The 20,428-nt window shown below is 42.5% G+C and overlaps 1 protein-coding gene across 1 annotated transcript in view; it reads right to left on the bottom strand.

The window, feature by feature from the left end:
- dock1 (dedicator of cytokinesis 1) overlaps window positions 1-20,428 on the bottom strand; it is a 207,049-nt gene that overhangs the window by 123,622 nt on the left and 62,999 nt on the right. Inside the window, exons 20-27 of the mRNA XM_030773766.1 lie at window positions 18,711-18,800; window positions 16,432-16,532; window positions 16,048-16,176; window positions 13,121-13,229; window positions 12,462-12,473; window positions 10,199-10,269; window positions 6,625-6,731; window positions 199-326 (exon numbers count right to left, since the gene is read on the bottom strand). Of these exons, the coding sequence (XP_030629626.1) occupies window positions 199-326; window positions 6,625-6,731; window positions 10,199-10,269; window positions 12,462-12,473; window positions 13,121-13,229; window positions 16,048-16,176; window positions 16,432-16,532; window positions 18,711-18,800 (747 nt within the window). The remainder of the gene's footprint in view (window positions 1-198; window positions 327-6,624; window positions 6,732-10,198; window positions 10,270-12,461; window positions 12,474-13,120; window positions 13,230-16,047; window positions 16,177-16,431; window positions 16,533-18,710; window positions 18,801-20,428) is intronic.

Genomic DNA, 20,428 nt, shown 5'->3' with positions numbered 1-20,428 from the left:
GATAAAGAGAAAAAGAGAGAGTGAGAGAAAAAGAGAGAGTGAGAGAGGGAAACAAAGAGAGAGAGAAGGGGGAGAGAGAGAGAGAGAGAGAGAGAGAGATGCAGAGAGAAATGATGCAGAGAGGTGGGGGGGGGGGGGGCTGTAAAAAGGAATAATCGAATACGTGTGAATGACTGATGTTTAGGGCCGTGTACTCACCACGTCTTTCCTGTACAGTACTTCCAGTGCATCACTGAGGAGCTGACAACATCCCTCCAATTCCTCATGATTCTCCAGGTGAAATTTCAACTGATCCGTCATCAGCGGTAACAGAATCTCTCTGCAATCTGATAACACAGAATAAAACATCAGTCTGAACACACACACACACACACATACACACACACACACACACACATACGCTTTCACCTTACACTAACATTATCCTCAGTTTGAAACAAAAATCGTAAATTTTGCTGTATTTTAATAAGCCCAGCAAATGGGCTCAGGAATCATTTGTTTTCTAAATGGAAATATAATACTACCACATCTCTGAGCCTTAAATAAAACAAAAGACAAACACGCACTAATTTCCCAGCACAGGCACGTGTGGATCAGGCCCTCCCTCTGCCCCACGGCACATGTTACTATCACACAGATTTAGCCTGACTGCCACTGGCCACACACACAGTCAGGAGACATGTCATTTCCATATGCAGCTGAGTGAGAGAGTGTGTGTGTCTGTGTGTGTGTGTGTGCGTGCATGCACGTGTGTGAGAGAGAAAGAGAATGAGAAAGAGAGAGAGAGTGTGTCTGCGTGGTGGTTCAGGGAAGGGGTGGGCAGAAGGAAGATGAGAGAAATAGAGAAACATACAAAGTTTACCTGAGGCACTGAAAGTGAAATTATCATATTTTTTATTAAACTTCAGATCCTCATCTGCAGCTGCACTGCGGCTCATGAAAACTAGAAGCAGGGAGGAGAGATGCCTCTATAGCATGTCAATCAGAGAATGAGGGGGAGGGGCTGAAGAGTCTGCTACAGAGAACAGGAGACAGTGTCCACTGAGAAAGTTAGAAATACTGTTCCTTAATGAGCGTCCACAGAGCAAGTCATAAAACATAACAGCAGTGTTCTTGACTGTGAGTGCTATAAAGACAGAGAGAGTGCGTGTACTCTTTACAGCTCAGCATCTGGCCACTGCCCCCAGTTCAGAGAGCAAAAGGAAAAAGTTAAAGTGGAGAGGGGGAGAGACAGAGAGAGAGAGAGAGGGGGGGGGGGGGGGGGGAGAGAGACACCTCTGTGGCTGAGCATCTGGTCATTGCCCCCAGCTCAAGACAAAGAAATAAAAGGAGAGAGAGACAGAAAGAGGGACAGAGACAGAGAGAACAAGGTGAGAGAAAGAGAGAGGAGAGGAAAGAGATAAAAACAAGGCGAGAGAGAAAGATAAAGCAAGGTGAGGGAGAAACATATTCAGCAAGATGAAAGAGAGAAAGAACCAAAGCAAATCTTTTTCCCCCACCAATCCAGAGTCATTAAAAACATGCCATCTCAGATGCTAAACAACATTACCATTGCTTTCCCCTGTTACACTGCTCAAGCTGCTGACTGTTTCACACACATTAACGGCTAATGGCTTGGATATTCCTCTACAGAACACACTCATACATACAAACAGGTCCATACTTAACACTGTCCATTAAGGCCTGAGGAGATGAAGACACGCACTGTTATTGTCATTAGTACTACTGCTTCACTAAACAGTAAATACAGGCACTGACAAAGAAAGTTACCATTTAAAAAATCAAAATAATAGCTACAATCGACATGACAGTTTAGACCATGCACAATGCCATTTAAAAACGTAGATGCAATTTCTGTATCAGACTTGAGAATAGGATATTACGCATACGCACACACTGAATTGATAACCTATACGATACACTGTACTATTCTACACCCTATAACAGTTCACAGAAAGACGACCTCTGACAGGTGACTGTTGTCTGAAATGATTAAAGGAACGGAGAGAAAACAATCGAAATGTGTTCTGCTGCAGGGAGATGAAATAGGTTGGAATGATTTTTTTCACTTCCATCTCTCAGAGGCCGACCAAATTTAGCTAGAGGGGGAAATATTACAGAACACCTCCACTCTATTTGTGCATATCTGGAGTAGTTAAAAATGCCTAGAAAACAGCACTGGCATAACACCCAGCCCCAGAACAAGACGTTTTTCTCAAAAGTCCAGTGTGGAGTCCAGACAGTCGCCCATACACTAAATACAATAACAGGCCGTATGTACGTTGCCTATTTCACTCATACCACTCATATCATCTCTCAGATTGATTTATGTATCCGTCTGGTAACTCTAACTGCGGCGGCCTGTGTAGTTGATTCTATTTGCCCGCGTCTCAGTGAATGGAGTTTTATTAATCGTGATGAAAATCATTAGAGTCATGTTCCAAATGGCTATAAAAAAAACTGTGACCGCAGACAAATGAACTGCATCCCCATCAATTAGGCAAAATGAATCCAGAGAAGACTGAGAATGCAGAGAGAGAGAGAGAGAGAGACAGACAAAGACAGAGAGAGAGAGAGAGAGACAGAGACAGAGACAGAGAGACAGAGACAGAGAGAGAGACAGAGAGAGAGAGAGACAGAGAGAGAGGGGAGCCCTAGCACTGGGACTCAGTGAAACAGATACAAATTACACATCTCGCAGAGTTTCTTTGTGTACAAGTCATTTAACAAACTCAGGCCTCCCTTACAGAGCTAATCGAGCAACAGGAAAAGGACAAAGTTTAAACCAGCTGTTTGATGGACAGATCTGAGGGTCCTGTTTTTTTTAACTAAGCACTGCAATCACAGCAACGATTTACTCGCAATTAACTGAGCTTAACACACTAAGAGTCCTTCCAGAGGCATAAATACATATTACATTAATTGTCGATTCATTTGTTTCTTTATTTTATGACATAACAACCAAATAGAGAACATTCCAGAGTTTTTAAAACAAGCCGCTGGAAAGAGGAGCGCTTGCACCTTTTCAAACAGGAAGCAGACACGCTTCTAGAGACTTCAAATCTCTGAAAATAGCTCAGAATTGTCTGACAGTTTTGCAACTGCATGCTCTTAGAGAGATGGAGAGAGAGAGAGAGAGAGAGAGAGAGAGAGAGTGAAAGAGAGAGAGACAGAGAGAGAGAGAGAGAGAGAGAGAGAGAAGAAGAGACAGCTGGTTATGTGAGTACACAGAACACTTGAAGGTTACCTAAGCATTCAAACAGAAAAGACAGTCGAGAAAGCTGCATGTTTGCGAAATATTTTCAGCAAATGACATAAAAGAGAACACATAAAAACCAACAAAAGAATATTCATGAAAATATCATGGCGTTACTGGAAGTGTTAAATTTCACTTAATGTTGTTTGATGTCTCCAAAAAAAAGAGTCAGAGGCAGCTAATCTCTCAGCAAATTAAAATGACTGCTAATCAGGTCTACAGATGCTAAACATGACCAAGGGGTGACCACAGCATTACAGCCCCCATGGACTTTCAATTACACCTTAATACAGGATCGACCGCATCAAGTTTTCCATTGACAGCAATCTAGACGTGAGGAGGGGTCTTTCAGTAATTATCTGATGGCCCGAACAAAGATCATTTAAACATAAAGTTCTGTTCATTCGAATAAAAGCAATCAAATCAAATGAAGCTCCGTGCAGGGTGCAGAGACTTGAGCGAAGCATCGTGAAGGTTAATAAAGCATCTCGACGCTTAAGATGAAGTCTTTAGTTCAGTCAGGTTTTTACTAAGAGTCTATTACAGACAAGACACCTCACAATGTAGCATCTCAGTGATCTTGGTTCAACAGTAAAGCAAATAAATAAAGAGGTTTGTACAAACTGAGTATGAATTCCTTATGTCAGTAAATACAGAGGGAAATCTGGAGTCTGTTGACAGTATAACGGAGTGTGTGTTGGGTTTTTCTTTGGTTTGGTTTTTGCAGGGGTAAAATGGCAGACTGCTGTCCACAGCCTTGGAGTGATACTGAGTGGGACCACACACGGTGACATAACACTTAGAGAGCGACAGAGAGCGTCTCTTAAGACCACAAGAGCCGTTGACATGTTTGCGCTCACACCACAAGCCCCGTTTGCTGGTAATTTATGTCCCCAGCAGTGACAACCCAAAGTGGATGTGACATACTCCAGTAGCTGAGCGAATAATTCACCTCTTGTAGAATAAAATAAAAAAGGTTGTTGGGGGGGGTCATAAAAAGGTGAGTCTGTAGAGTCTCGATCAGCTGTATCTCACACCAGCGTCCTGAAACTTTGACAGATTGCTTCTCAAAGTAGGGATTGTCAAAAAATACCTGCTGCTTTTTTTTTACATTTCTGACAAAATGAGGTACAGGTAGAATGCAGCTTTAAAGCATTCAATTTTAATGTGCTTTTAAAGGTTAGAACAGGTTAGGTTTATGACAAGTCAGAGTTTGCAGTGGCAAGTGAGGAAAAAGAAAAATATTTCATTTCAAATTCCTCCGTTTAACTATACAGCTTTCCAAAAAAAGAAAAAAAAATGCCAAGTAAGCGTTTTAGAGGGGTAACCATGTCAATTTCAGACTGAGCAAAGAGCAAAACATCCAAAGGAAAAACCCTGTCAGTCTGTCGTCCAATTTCGAGCGGTGAAATGCTTTGAGGTTCTGGTTCGGTTTTCAGTGAAAGCTTCATCTGAGACAAAGATCTGCCTGCTCTGACGTGGATGGGACAAAAACAGGAGCAATTCATAATTACAGCTGAAGGATGTGAAGCTATCTGGGCTCTACCTGCTGAGCTGCCATATGTTCCTACTGTTCCAGAAGATTTCACCTTGGGCTGGCTCCACCTCACGCCTCGTCCCTACAGTCACTCATAATACAATAATCAGTCATTACCACCCATGTCTCACACACAGTGCTGAGGAAGGAAAGAGTCAGAGACAAGAGTAATGGTCTTTCCTTTATGTTCCATCAAACTACTCTACTTTTTTTCTCTGACATTTCAAAGAAGCGCATTTATTGGCTGCTAAACACTCTTTGCAACTTAGGCTTTAAAAACTTAAAAGCCAATAGATTTTGTTGCAGGCACAGTAGATTCACAGGTAATTCGCTGAGAGGCTGCGGATCAAACATCCATGAAACACGATCCACCAACCAACTGTAGGATAGAAAAAAAATCTCCTTTGTCAAAACCGATTCTTCAGTTTGCATGTGAATATTCAACTGGTGGAGACATACCCCAGCAAGAGTGTCCGTACTGGTGCGGAGATAGGCGGGGATGGGGGTATTAAAACTGTTCTGAAAATCTGAATTATTACAAACACTTGAGAAGGAGTGTTGTTTTTTTGGAGGGGGAGGATGGGCAGCCTGAGGTGTCTATCATGCTTGTAGCAGCAGAGCGTATTTGTAATTTAGCATCCACGGCTACATTGTTAGACTAATGATGTTTGCGGGAGCCTGAACCTGCACCACTCAGGGCCTCCTCCTGGACAGCTTCAACCACTGTAATCCTCAATACAAACAGGGCAGCTTCAACCACTGTAATCCTCAATACAAACAGAGCAGCTTCAACCACTGTAATACTCAATACAAACAGGGCAGCTTCAACCACTGTAATCCTCAATACAAACAGGACAGCTTCAACCACTGTAATCCTCAATACAAACAGGGCAGCTTCAACCACTGTAATCCTCAATACAATCAGAGCAGCTTCAACCACTGTAATCCTCAATACAATCAGGGCAGCTTCAACCACTGTAATCCTCAATACAAACAGGGGAGCTTCAACCACTTTAATCCTCAATACAATCAGAGCAGCTTCAACCACTGTAATCCTCAATACAAACAGGGCAGCTTCAACCACTGTAATCCTCAATACAAACAGGGCAGCTTCAACCACTGTAATCCTCAATACAAACAGGGCAGCTTCAACCACTGTAATCCTCAATACAAACAGAGCAGCTTCAACCACTGTAATCCTCAATACAAACAGGGCAGCTTCAACCACTGTAATCCTCAATACAAACAGGGTAGTTTCAAGCACTGTAATCCTCAATGCACACAGGGTAGCTTCAACCACTTTAATCCTCATTACAAACGGAACCACTCCTGTCTGCATCCACACATTCACAGAGATGGGAAGGATGAGACTATTACTTAGGAGTAGTAGAAGAGGAGGAGAGAGAAAGCAAGAGTGTGTGTATGCATGTGTGTGTGTGAGAGAGAGGGAGAGAGAGAGAAAGAGAGAGAATGGATTTGGAGGGTGCTTGAAAGATAGGATTCAGTCCAATCTTCTCTACTTCCTCACTTGTGTATGAGCATGTTTGTCTGTGTGTTAGGGAGCAAGCGATAGCCTGAGAGACCGAGCCGAGACTGGTACCAGAGGACAGCTGTTCAAAGATACGCTGATTAAAAAGGCAAACTGGTTGCACAAGTACAGATGAGAATAGCAGATTCCTTGATACAGAACAATCAGGCTGTCATCCTTTCACAGGCGACCAGTGACCTTTAACATACAGGCAAGGTGAGCCAGGACAACAGGGAGCCGTGGGCGGGCGAGGGAGGTGGTCTGATATATCATAGGGAGATGGGGGGAGGGGGTCTGACATACCGTGCTGAGTGAAGAGGTCGCTGTGGACGATGTCGATCATACAGTGGAGCTTCTGCTTCACCAGACGACCCAGAGGCACTTTGAGGATGAACTCTGTGAAAAGTTTGCTGAGAGACACAGACAGGGTGTGAGTGGGCGTGTGTGTTTGTGAAAGGGGAGGGGATTGAGAGTAGTAGAGGAAAGAGCAAGTGTGTGTGTGTGTGTGTATGTGTGTGTGTGTGTGTGAATGCAAGAGAGAGAAAGAGAGAGAGAGAGAGAGAGAGAGAGAGAGAGAGACAGAGAGACAGAGAGAGAGAGAGAGAGAGGAAGCAAAATCAAAGAGAAAATGGAGGGAAAAAACCAAAAAACAAGTTAATAACAACCACACAGGACACTAAAATATAACACTAAGTCTCTGTTGCTTACTGCTCGTCTTTGGATATAGGGTTTTGCTTGCACATGCCCATTCAAAAAGGCTGCAGGCTTGACAACACAATAGAGAAACACTCCATCCATGTCAGTAATGACAGTGGCACCCCTGCCAGCAAATTTCTAAAACACGGCTGCTGCCACGGGTTCTCCTTTTCAGCGGAGAAAAGGGGGGAAAGGCATAACAAACGGATAAAAAGGCCCAGGTCACGTCCCAGGCTTGCAGGAGAGCCAGGCTACAATGGGAGACCAGTGGGCTCTTTGTTGGCCTCGGACAGGCACACGCAAAGCTGGAGTGCAGCGGTCCAAAAGAGAGAACTGCTTGGCACAGGATGAAAGAACTTTGGCATCACCTCCATTCAGCTTAGCCTGGGCCAGGACTGTGTGTGTGTGTGTGTGTGTGTGTGTGTGTCTAGCAGTTCTCAACAAAGGAAAGGCAGGCGCTTCGACTAGAAACACACAGAGCAGCAATGGAGAGGGATTTAAATACACTCCATCGCTCCGTTCTGAATTTAAGTGGGAATCAGTGAATAATGTTGCTTCAGTTTTTGAAATGTGGTATTGACACCAGTTGTGAGGGAACAGGACTGGAATTGAAATGGAATGATGAGAGACTGACTTCAATGATGTGAAATTCAACAAAAAACAATTATTACACATAAATTACATTAACTTCCATGACATTCATCACAAAAAATATTCAACATGTATTCAACAATTTATCAGATTGTTCAATTGCAGCTCGTCATTATATACCGACAACACTATTCTGCAAAAAATTAGCTAATTATTCAGTTTATATTTCAGAGGTTGCTTTTTTGGAATCAGTACTCAAACAAATCTCCTAAGTCACTTCCTTCCCTACCAAACATGAGGGATCTCTGTCCAATCCCCACACAAGTTATACCAAAACTCAAAGAGTTCTATTAAGCTTCCTGCAATTTCAATTCAATTCCAAATCTGTTACTCAAATAGTTTTTTCCAATTTCCAGCCAATTTCCAGTTCCTGACTTGTTATCTGCAGAGAGCAGCAGGCCAGGTCAGAAATGTCAAAACATGGTGAGGAGCAAATACCATGTCCACCGCTAACACAATCACAGGCCATTCTGCCGCTCTGGTCACTGACCAAAAGCAGGATTAAACAGGGGCGGTAGGGGGGGATATTTCCAAAGTTTGTCCCTCTAAGCATGGCTGCTGACCAGGTGCATAATATGGCTGCCAGCAGTCGGTACCCCGTTGTCCGGATCCAGGGTAGCAGAACAGAGCGGATGGGCGTTAAGCTTCTTAAAACTTCTGGGGCTTTCATACAGAGAAAAGGATAAAAATATTTGACGAGTGAGCAGGGAGAAAAGAGAGAGAGGGAGGCGGAGGATTCTACATTGTGGACGATAATACTCTTAAAGTATTTACAAATTAATTAGTTCGAATGCGACTTAAGCATGGGCAAAGGAGTGAAAAGTGGTTAGAAGTGATATTGATTTCAGATTGCACTTAAAGACCCGAACAGGACATAACCACTGGAGCCCAGAAGAACACAAAGAATAAAAGACCAGTAAGGTCACAGATGGAACAACAGAGTATATACGTTGCTAGGCGTCAACTAAATCAACAGATGCTCTGGCTTTAAGTGGAGTGACTACTTCAGTTAATAGGCTCCTGGCTGAGGTCTAATGAAATGGAATATTCCGTTGGCTCTATTGTGATGTTTATTAGTTTCCTTTATGACATCAGTATCCTGTCCTTCATGTTGTTCTTCTTTGTGGCTGCTTAAAAAACACACGGCTAAATAAAGAACAAAAACACAGGCATTTACACTCAATTGTTCAGTGCTCAAGAGCGACCTATTCACCGACGGTCCTCCTATTCTTTCCTCTGTCAAAGAAAGAGCGGACACTCATATAAGGTTAGAGTAAAAAGGGGGTAATTTATCCTCATAATTAGTGATGCTTGAGCATTTGACTGGATTCATATTGAACCCATTGTTTCATGCTTTGTTTCCAACCCCACTCTTTTCACTCTCTCTTCTCCTCTCTGCTTTGCTCCAAAACAGCACAAGCTAAAGACCAAGAACAATCCAAGAGGATATCCTGTTTATACAGCATGTTCTCAGAGGAAGTCATTTGTCCAGAGGTTAGAATGTGGTCCATCAGCAGAAACACGCTTATCTACGCAACATTAACATTTAATCCTGAGAGAATGAAGAGTGCAGTGATGATTATAGACGTTCCCTGTCTGTCTAATATGCCAATCCCATTGCCACCAGGCATCTGCGGGAAAATGTCACGCACTGTCAATGCTGAAGGAGTCTGGTGTATTAGAAACCTCGTCCCTGGGGCCACAACCTTAATTGAGACGTGTTTGCTTAATCAAGCAAACATATGCGTTGCATCAACAAACTCAAGAATGGGGTTTTCCCACATCATCCCACTCAGACAGTCCACAAGTGAACCACTGGGCATATGGGTTTAGCCTAAATAGTACAAAACAGGATTAAATCCCATTTTAAGTGAATGGTTATAGCATGGCAATGGGATTCGTGAGTGAACATGCCAGCTCCTTGTGCTTGGGGTAAGGTCACGCAATGGATAGCGATGCTAAGTCTTCACAGTAACCCAATCGTTTTTAAAGCAATTCAGCTGCACATCTGGAGAACGTGAGGTGGTTGTGTCGCAGAAATTCGGCACTAAAGGAGTTTGAGTAATGAACGGTGTCTAAGACTCAGCAGGAGCACAATGACAAATCAGTTGGTTAGCGGCTCCAAATGCTAACGTTAATCAAAGCGCCAGCGGAGAGAACGTTTAGGCGCAAGATTGAATTCCGGGAGGACGCTAAGTGCACACAACAAATCAGTTCAGTTGTGTCTTCCCACAAACACTTGAGCATCTCTTGGTTAATTCAGCAAATTTGCGGGTTAATTTTTGGGGGCCTGCTGTGTTAGTGCTTTATAAAGCTGCAAACAGGGATTTTACACTCCTACTACATTTCCATATTACCACATTTACAACCACTAAGCCTTGCTATGTCTCTGCCATTTTCGTACTAAGAAAAACCAGACTAAACAAGCTGCAAACCACACACACACACACGCGCGCACACACACGCGCGCACACACGCGCGCACACACGCGCACACACACGCGCACACACACGCGCACACACACCCCTACCTGAGCTCCTTAGGGTCAAACACCATCTTAACGTCATTCACTATGGTGGGGATGTATTTCAGAGCTGCACCCTGGACAAGAGAAAAAAGAGAAAACAGACTGTGAGAAAACATAAAGCCTTTTTCATGGCAAAAATCAATCCACTTACAACACTTTCTTCACAGTACGTTAAAAAAAAGAGGCAAAAATAACATCTCAGAAAGGTTATGTATACACATCCAAATAATAGCGATACGCTGCCTTTCACCATAGCAACTAAATCCAGAAACTCTTTTAAAGAAACACTCTCTGTGACCAGTTCCTTTTGGTCCTTGGTTCAAAGGGGACCCCGGGAACCTGAAATACTAGCATCTCAGCACAGCTCCTGCCATCACATCTGTGGTACTATAGTCCATCACTGTGAGAACATTCCCTGTCTGTTCACAGGACTAGATAACAGACATGTCAGCTTCTGCACAGATGGGAGAGCAGTCGTGTCTTCTGACCAAAGGACGTGATCAGGGTCCTACATCAGTGAATGTAAGTACAAACACACCACACACATTCATTACGTCACCAGATGTTGGGCCACGGATTGGCAGGTGAGATGCTAAGGACTTTGGCATCATTTTCAATTATTTTAAAAGCCTTCTTTAATTTTTTAATTAAGACTAAACGATCGGGACGAAATGCCGATATTTAAAAAGCGGCCAGTCTGGGGAAAGATGGCCGAAGCTCAAACGTTCATTACGGCCCCTCTGAGTCAATTTCGCCAGCTTTATTTTCCACTATAGTGACATCCGATCGGTAAACATCCACGGGAACGTGAGCACAGAACTCAGAACTTGTTTTTTAATAAACTCATTTATTAGCTGCTCGCAACACATTCAGTCATATACAGAACTGACAATGGTAATAACTGAACGCTGTGTTTTTGCACCTGCACACGCATGTGTGTGTGTGTGTGTGTGTGTCACCTTTGTTCCCCTACACAGTGCCTGTCAAGTGTTATCCAATTACCTGAGGTCTGATCATTATACAAATGACAGAAAGTCCTAAGGGACACAAAACAATGTGAGTCTTGAGTCAATGCTGGCAACGCACAGTGATGGAGTCAAGTCAGTTTCACTCTGCCTCTGTCATCTCAGGATACTGATAAGCCTTTCATTTCTGAGTTAAACATCAGGTTTAAAAAAGAGCTTTGAGGTTGTGTTTACTTTCGGATAGTTGTCAAACAAAGAAACAAATAAATAAAAAACCTGAACAAAAACAAAAACAACAAAACAATAAGGGAGAGTGATGTCTTAAATCAGAGAGGAAAAAACAACCTACATACTCTATTCTCATTTAGTGAGTATGTTGAATAATGAGAGAGCTGTGAACCTGGGTTCACTATAATCATGTTTACGTGGCTCTGTGGTTATCGCCCACTTCTCCAGGGCCTGGCAGGTCATTGTACAGATGTTTGTGTACACAGATAGACAAGCTTTCTTAGGCACTTAGCTTCCTGTTCAGGAGTACAGGAATGCACACCAGAAAGTCAGGAGAAAAACAACATAATTTCAGAAAAGACAAGAGGAGACAGATGGGGAGAGGACAACGAGGGCTGAGGGGAGAAGAAGGGAAGGGGAGGGAGAGAGAAAGAAAAACACTGCAAATATTTGTGGTGAGTGTGTTCGGTCAAATGATTGTAGTTTTGTTTTTGCAGGTTTGAGGATGAAAATAATTATTAAGGAGATAATTAAGGAGACAATATAACTGTTAACGAAATAAAATACTCTCATTCTCACATTCACATACACACACACACACACACACACACGCACACACACACACAGACAGACAAAAGTTAGGATGCAATGCAGAGATGTGAGATGTGACTTTGATGTCATTCATTAGTTTGCAGCTGTCAAACTGCTAGAGGAAAGACAGGTTTAGAGGGACAGCGTATCCTTCCCCTGAAGCAGTTCCCCAAGATCAATTTTTAATTTACACACCATTCAGCTAATATCTAAGCCAATTACACAGCAACTGCCCCCAAATTGACTTGTGGCCTATCAGAATTCAACCTTTGTGTTTGAGTGTGTGTGTGTGTGTGTGTGTGTATGTGTGTGTGTGTGTGTGTGTGTGTGTGTGTGTGTGGGGGGGGGGGGGGGTGGTTGTGTGTGGTATTTAGGGGTTGTTAAAGGTGAAGGGCAATGCAAAGCATCCACAGGGGCAATGCAAAGTTACAAACCCAGATAGAGAGAGAGAGGAGGGAATGATGACAGAGTGATGAAAATACCTTGAGGAGAAGCTAAAGAGGAGGGAGCCAGAAGAGCCCAACAGTGAGAGAGGAGGCATTGCTCAAAAGAAGAAAAGAAGAAAGGAGAGAACACACACACACACACACACGTGACAAATGACTAGAGATGACAGACACACACTCATTACATGAGAGGAACCGAGAAAGATCACAGAGACACACACCCACAAACATCTCCGTTCACAGGGAAAGAAGAAACAAGCATTAAGAGCAGAACTACAAAGAGACAAGACAGCAGAACACAAGCAGATTAACAGACCACAACATGCAGAGTAAAATCAAACTGTTTTCTAACATCACTGATAATGTTACATTCACATGTCAGTCAGGATCATACGTGCCATTGCCCAGCTGTCTGGGAGGGAACTAAGTGACCTGGTGTTTCCCAACAGCCATGACTCAACATGAAGGGAGTGACACCAGCAGAACACAGAGAGTACAGCAGCACTGGACAAGTCAAAAAGTCCATGTTGTATATAAACATACATGCATATATATATATATGTGTGTGTGTGTGTGTGTATATACATACACATGTGTGTGTGTATGTATGTATGTATGTATGTGTATACATATACAGTATATACATAAAACAGTTTTTTTCTTTCTTTCTTTCTTTTTTTTGTCTTTTGGCTCACCTTCACCATGCTGGTGTTTTCTGCACTGCTATTCATCATAGCGTTGAAGGAAGAGAAGAGATTTCTCAATGACTCCATAAAGTCCGCTTCTCCTTTATTCTCATATAGCCTAAAGGAGACAAAAAAAACACAAGCGCTCAGACAACAACAACAAGAACAGATGATCAAAAGTCCACTCGCTGATTAGCACAAACAGACAATAAACATTACATCAGGTGGCTGTATCTGTCTTTTTTTTTTTTTTTGCTCTCTCTCCCTCTGGGATCATCAGAAGTGAAAGGACAGGTTGGCCGAGCATGTGCTCGGAGCGTTAAAGCGGAGGATCACAGTCGGTTCGTCACCACTGTCGCCGGCATAAGCATTTAAAACAAAGTCCGAGCCTCTATAGCATCTGCTGTCTGACAGCCCAATTCAGCATCATCACCGTCACCATCGCCAAAGTCATCATCATCATCATCATCCTAGCAACAGTTTGTCTAACATCCCTTTCACAAAGCCACATGGTCAAATACTACAAAGCTTGTCTGAAGTACAGTTTGCCAGCTGTGCTTTCTCTATTTCTAAGGGTCTCCCTTTTTAAGCTACAGCCATAAAACAAACAAACAAACTATTGTGAGCAGACAGCATCATTTTTTCAATGTTAATTCTGAGAAATTCCTAATTACAAAGTCTCTTGTTATAACTAACTTCATATCTATTATCTATGTCTAACTTTCTTATATGTAACTTTAGTAAGATGCCATGACACATCTGTAAAAGCCAGGTTACACCACAAGATAAACGCTGTGCGCTCTCCCTTTTTAAGGCATCGCTGTATGTGAGCACAATGCATGTTACACAACGCTCCAAACTTCCAACGGTGTGGTTCGGAAAGGGTGGCGAAATACGGATATCAAGTGACGTCAAAGCAAAGGACAATCAAAAAACCCTGTCGTTTCAGACTGCAGAGGGCAATGTATGCACAGCTCCCACCAGTCCATGTCAGTCATCTGCAAAATGAGCCATGAATGACTTAACAGAGATTATTAAAAGCAAATGACTTGCAGGGTAAGTCTCACTGACTAATGATCCGTGTCAAACACTTTTTCCACACACAACCTGCAACCTGAAAAACAAAAAAAAAAAACCCAGCTATCGATCGCACTCAACTGGCCATTTGCCGTTTGCCCTACAATGGAGAGGGAGAGACAAAACATTTAAAAGGTTTCTATCGCATCCCACAGCACTTCACCACTAGAGAGACGAGGCGACGGTCCGCTCTGAGAAGGATGTGAGCGGCACATGCACACACGCACACGCACACAGAGTACTGCTCGTTGCTGAAGGCTTTACAGCCATGGGTTGGGAATTTGAGACATTCCTCTCAGCTTCTATTACAACTACTCAAAGCTGCTTCCCTGGGATTGCACCAGAGAACAAGAGAGAGGTCAGGACAGCCCCGTCAATCAAAGCCCCCCCCCCCCCCCCCCCCCCCCCCCCAAAATTCGTATAGAAAATGGAGTGATCATGGTGTCTCTGACAGCATGTCACACTAGTGTTCCTCCACTCATTCATCCTCACCCCCCCCCCCCCCCCCCCCCCCCCCCATCTCATCCTCCCCTCTCTCTCACACTCTCTGTCTTTCTGTCTCTCTACTGAACACTTGATAGCGTGGTGTACTGCCAGTGCAGTGTGTCTGAGGGCCTGAAAAAATGAGTCAGCTGCTGTGATCTATATAACAACTACATAACGAGTCTGATAAAACTGTCCAGGACCTCACAAAACTCAGAAATGAACCCCAGTAATACCAGTTATCCACCTGGTTTTCATACAGGAACTTTTTTCACCTGGTCATATGTCTCAAATTTCCTAGGATGATGTGTAAGGGTAGTGTCAATGCATTAATCATTCCACCAAAAGAATACTGGAGTTAACAGAGGAGACTGTTACAGTTCACTGCCTCATTCTGGAATTTAAAAAAATCAATACAGAAAATGGTAGACTGTAATATAAAAATTCTCTCTCTAATCGAATGGTTCCCAGGGCAATTTTTACACAATATAACCACAGCCCTCTCTCTCACCTACTAGAAATGATCCCGATAATAGCATAATACTTGATTTATTAACAAATCAAACTTGTACCATTGACCAAAAAACAATTAAAATGATCCTGAAGAAAGAGCCAATTTGAATTTTTAACAATGACATTGAGTTCATAGTGTGTGGTCAACACTCAAAACTAGACAGGGGAGCTTTCTACTGGTACCAGCTGTCCTCTACCACACAAAGAGCATAACATTCTCCACACACACACACACACACACACACACACATCACAAAAATCAATCTTCACGCAAATACACACTCTATTAGACAGGGCATTCATCTGTCTGTACTCCACCTCTCTTTCACTCATCTACATTTAATCCACTGTATTACCATGCTCTCCAGTTGAGTCACACACAAACAGTCTAACAATGAAGCCATACCAATGTATAATGTGAACACAGAGGCATGGGGAAGGTCGAGGTGAATTTGAAATAACTGGCTGAAATGACTAATCTCCCCTTGGTTTATTAAGGACTAAAAAATGAGTAAGTGTTTTACTGAAAGAATAATCATTATATACATTAGGCAGAATAATTCATTAAAAGTGCACCTAGATGTATACTATTTCTAGTCCACTCCTACAACAAAAGAAACATGTAATTGGCTGATAATTTATCAGAATTATTTAGAGCAGCATTGCTGTATTGCTGTAAAAGAAAAAAGAAAAAAAACCATGAAAGGTGAGTTCTTTTAAAATGCTCGATTCAACACTTTTCAGCAGCAAAGAGAGGGGACTGAATACAGTGTCTTGCCATGTTGTCCAAAGGAACTCTGAAAAGATCTCTCTGGTTTAACAGTCAGGAATGTGAATCTGATTTGGACTGTGTTCCCACTCACTGGTTAAAGAGGACCCTGGAGCGGACGATGAACTTGAAGATGTATTCCAAAGCCTTCATAGCTTTCAGCAGCTGATCCGTCAACTTCTCAGCGTTGTCCACATAGTTCTTCAGCACTTTAGTCAGCTTCCTGATAAACACACAAACACACACACACACCAAATTCAAAGCATATTCAACTAGCTCTAGACATAAAGTTCTCAGAAAACTTCAGAGTCAACTTCACTCTCAGATGAGATAAGTAAAGTAAGTAAATGGACCACAAACTTAAAGGTAGATGTCTTTAATCTGTGTTTCATTAGAGTGAATTATAAATCCACAATAGCAGGACCAAGTTTAATTTTTCTACTTGCTGTTCTGTGAGATGATTATAAGAGTCACTCACGTGTAGGCCAGTGTGGCGCTGAAGTGCTTGCGAATATAGGTTTCGAGAACAGGGTTAAAGTGCTGGAACTTTCTGTCAGCTATAAGTCCAATTATGAAGACCTGTCAAAGGAAACAAGAGCGGAGTTCATTAAAACGTAAGCGGCATCACACCTGCAATCACAAAAGGGGACCCAGACAGTCCTATTAAAGAAGAAAAACGAGGGAAAATGAAAGAATGCTTACGGGGAAGAACAATACAATAAGACTGGAAGAATAATGGAGCATTTTCACTTTTCCAAGCCAAGAGGAAACCATATAAAAACTCTTTATGATCCTCCCTGACAGATATAATGACACCAGAGACACTCTGTCATATAAGACAGGATTCAGTAGGCTTTGTGAGTTACCTATGAGCTTGTGATAGAAACAAAATGTATAAAACAGATAGAATGACTGTATTACTTTAAAGTTAAATATTATATTGACACAGTTATACTGTTGCAGTATCACGTTGATTGGCATTATCTAACAATATCTTGATCTTATTCTGTATTCATGTTCATTTTTGCCCAAAAACAATTAAGATTATTCCAGAAAACTGCAGATCATCTTGAACAAAATGATGAAATGTTATACAGTTTAGGGTGACTGCCAAAATAAAGGAAAAGCCAGCTGTAATTGTCTTAGCAGGGTGTTGGCTAACCACAGACCATCATAACAGTGTCACTGCGCCTTGGTTCAGATTTTTCGATTGTCTGGAACTCTCCTGCTGGAATGTGATGCTGTTCCTCCGGTGAGAAAATCCATCATTTGATGTTCTGTCTATGGCAGTGGAAAACAGTGTCCCAGGTGCCATTCCAGAAAGATCTACAATTGTTTTGCTGAGTTAAGATCTGGGGTCTGAGATGGTTATTATGATTGGTTCACAGTTTCATGCTCATTCCTGACTCTTTAGTGACCACTCAAATCCGGTGGCACGGTGATAGAAACGTCTTGCCACAGCATTGAGGTGATCATTCACTCTGGCTTTGTATTTACTGGCAGGTACCCTCATCTCTAAGGCGTTGTCTAAACCAAAAAACATGCCAGGAAAATACACCCACATCATAACAAAGCTGCCAGAATCTTCACCGTGGGAAAAAACACACTCTTCTGTTTGCTGGGAACAGGATGAACGATGACTCATTTGACCAGAGGACCCCCCCCCCCCTTCATCATTAGACTCTGTAGGCTTGGGTTTCTTACACCACTACTCAGACAAATGTTTTTGACTTTGTTTTTGATCTTTTTTTTTCCATATGGCCCTCTCAGTGGACTTATCATGATGAAATGTGACGTTGCCAGAACGATGCTGCTTGTCTGTTTGGCCGCGTGTCTAAAACCAATGTTTGAACATCAAAGTCGATATTTCGCTTCCAAAGCTGACCTCTTGTTTGACAACTTTGTCTTCTGTTTCGTAAGGAACCGTGCCTGAAGTGATGCTGATATGGAAGTCTGAGACAAAGTGTGTGGTCTTTATCACTGAAGCTCTGTCCAACAGTGCTCAGAACATTATCCCTCTTTATCATAGCCACAGTAGCCAATACAGAGGGTGACTGAAATAACTCACGAGTTTTTCTACATGACACTATGGGATGTGAACTGGTTGATTCACTCAGGTACCACATGTGTGAAGAAGCACCTGCATTTAATACTGCTCGTCTCCCTCCTTTACTCAAGTGTCCCTTTTATTTTGTCATTTGTGTTTTCTGTAAATTTACCCCAGTCCTTCATTCCTATCTCCATTCCTCTCTCCTTAATACTAGGAATCTCTCAGTAGTTTCTTGCAGCAGCACTGTAGTTCAAATCAAAGGCTAAACATTGAGAAGTTACCTACAGAGCGCTGTGCCATGCAGAAATAGCATTCAACACCACAGCCAGCCAGATCCAGCTGAGATGGTGAATGGAAAAACTAGTGGGGTACTGTGGAAACACGTGGGCCAAGAACAGCCCAATAGATAGATGGCTATTTTCATCGCAGGCATTTGTTTTCACTGGCTTAGAAAGTGAAAGTCTTTCACAGGGGAGCTACAGCCCACCTTAGGCAAACGACCAACACGCACTCTCGCAACAGCCACCACACGCTGAGTCATCACAAAACCCTGCTCCCTGTAGGAGCTAACATATTGAGTATGTATGCTATGGCTATGCTATAGTTATGGTTGCATAAAAAAAATCAGATCGTAGATGAGCGTGTGTCTGTGTGTGCGCACGCGTTTATATATTGTGTGCGTCCGTGTATACAGTGGAGGACCTTACCAGGGCGTCAAACACGAGTGTGTCGAAGGTATCACTGTCAGAGTTCTCCATCATGATATTGAAAAGGGCATCTAGAGTGTCCTGCAAAAACTGGAGAGACAGAATGAAAAGAAAAGAAAAGAAAAGAAAAGAAAAGAAAAGAAAAGAAAAGAAAAGAAAAGAAAAGAAAAGAAAGACAAAAAAAAAAGAAAGACAGGAGACAGCAGGGAGTTAGAGTGGGTTAGAGCGGACACTGGCATTTGCTGACTGTTTTTTGTTGTTGTTGTTCGTTTGATTGTTCTTTGTTTTTGGGGGTTTTTTTTGGAGAGAGGTTTAATGCATCACAATTGGTAGCACTGAACAAAATTTCTAATGTCATATGAATTGTGAAAACAAAGGTGCTGTCAGGTTTATGTACTGTCAGTGTAAATAACATCATGTCACCTTTCATGTGTGCTGTCAGTCAAATGTCACCTTGTACAGATGACATTACCGAGACAGGATAACATTAAACATGGCAGTCACAGTATGATGGGCATTTCCACCAATCACATATCAGAAGGCTTTGTCCACAAATCAAACTTGTCATGACATATAGACAGAGAAGATAATAGTGCATTCATCTTTAAAAAAAAAAAGGTTCTATTGATGTTCTTTGTCTGATAAAATTTATTTGACTATTTCATCCCGATGAATTCTGAATGCTGTTGTGCATAATAAATTTGTGAGAAGAGTTTAATTTATCAGCAAATACTGTTGAACTCTCTTGAACACATTACCGAATGGGCTCATTAACATTTCTTCACATACATTCACACACTCAGGCGTTCTTTCATCTCTTCATTCGACTGAATACTGGTCAGATCCTTATTTCCCATCCTGCTTTTGTTCCTCTGACCACTCAGCCCTATCTCTAAAGCACTGGACAATTACTTTGGAAGAAAGGGTAAAGACAGAGCTAGTTGAAACTTAAGTGGAAAGTCTCGGCTGACCCCACCATGGAGCAGCTCCGTCTGGTCCAAACGGACTTCCCCAACAAGGTCTGATCAATGGCCCTTTTGCATAATTACAGTCGTGTCCTGGTATGATCCGTACCTGCTCAAACATACCGTCTGGAGAGAGCAGAAAAGGGAATGTATCTAACGGAGTAGAAGAGCAACTGTTCTAAGAGTCAACGGAGGTAAGTTCACACAGCCAAGAGGGAACGCTGCTTCTACAGATCCAAGATCTCTGGGTGAATTAGACAGTGCAAGAACGCAAACGACCCGCTGCAAACAACACCAAACAAAACCTATCTCCAGGATGACCCTCACACCGCCAACTAGACGCAGCAGTGAACAGAGAGACCGGAGACTGAGAGAGGACACTGGACAGCCAATCAGGAAACATCGCAGTTGAAGGAACACAGAGGCTGAGACAGAGATAATGACCAGTTGAATGTACAACTAAAGGAGAACTAGGCCTAACTCCTCATTCAGCAATTAACTGCAGACAAACAGCTGTGTCAGAATATCCTTGCAAAACTCACCAGCACAACGGAGACTCATGAAATTCAAATTCAGTCAGCAAAACCAAGGACAGGACATCTGAAATAATTATTTGCTCGTCTATTTAAACTATTAATTAGCATACGGGTTTTTCTGCAATAACTCTTAACTGCACCAGATGGTGAGGTCTTCCCACTTAATTTGGGCGGTAGGTTATTTAGTGTGTAGTTTAAACACTGTAATATGTGTACT

Source organism: Chanos chanos, chromosome 5, assembly GCF_902362185.1.
Source record: "Chanos chanos chromosome 5, fChaCha1.1, whole genome shotgun sequence".
Classification (NCBI taxonomy): Eukaryota; Metazoa; Chordata; class Actinopteri; order Gonorynchiformes; family Chanidae; genus Chanos; species Chanos chanos.
This window is presented reverse-complemented; position numbering and strand designations above follow the sequence as displayed.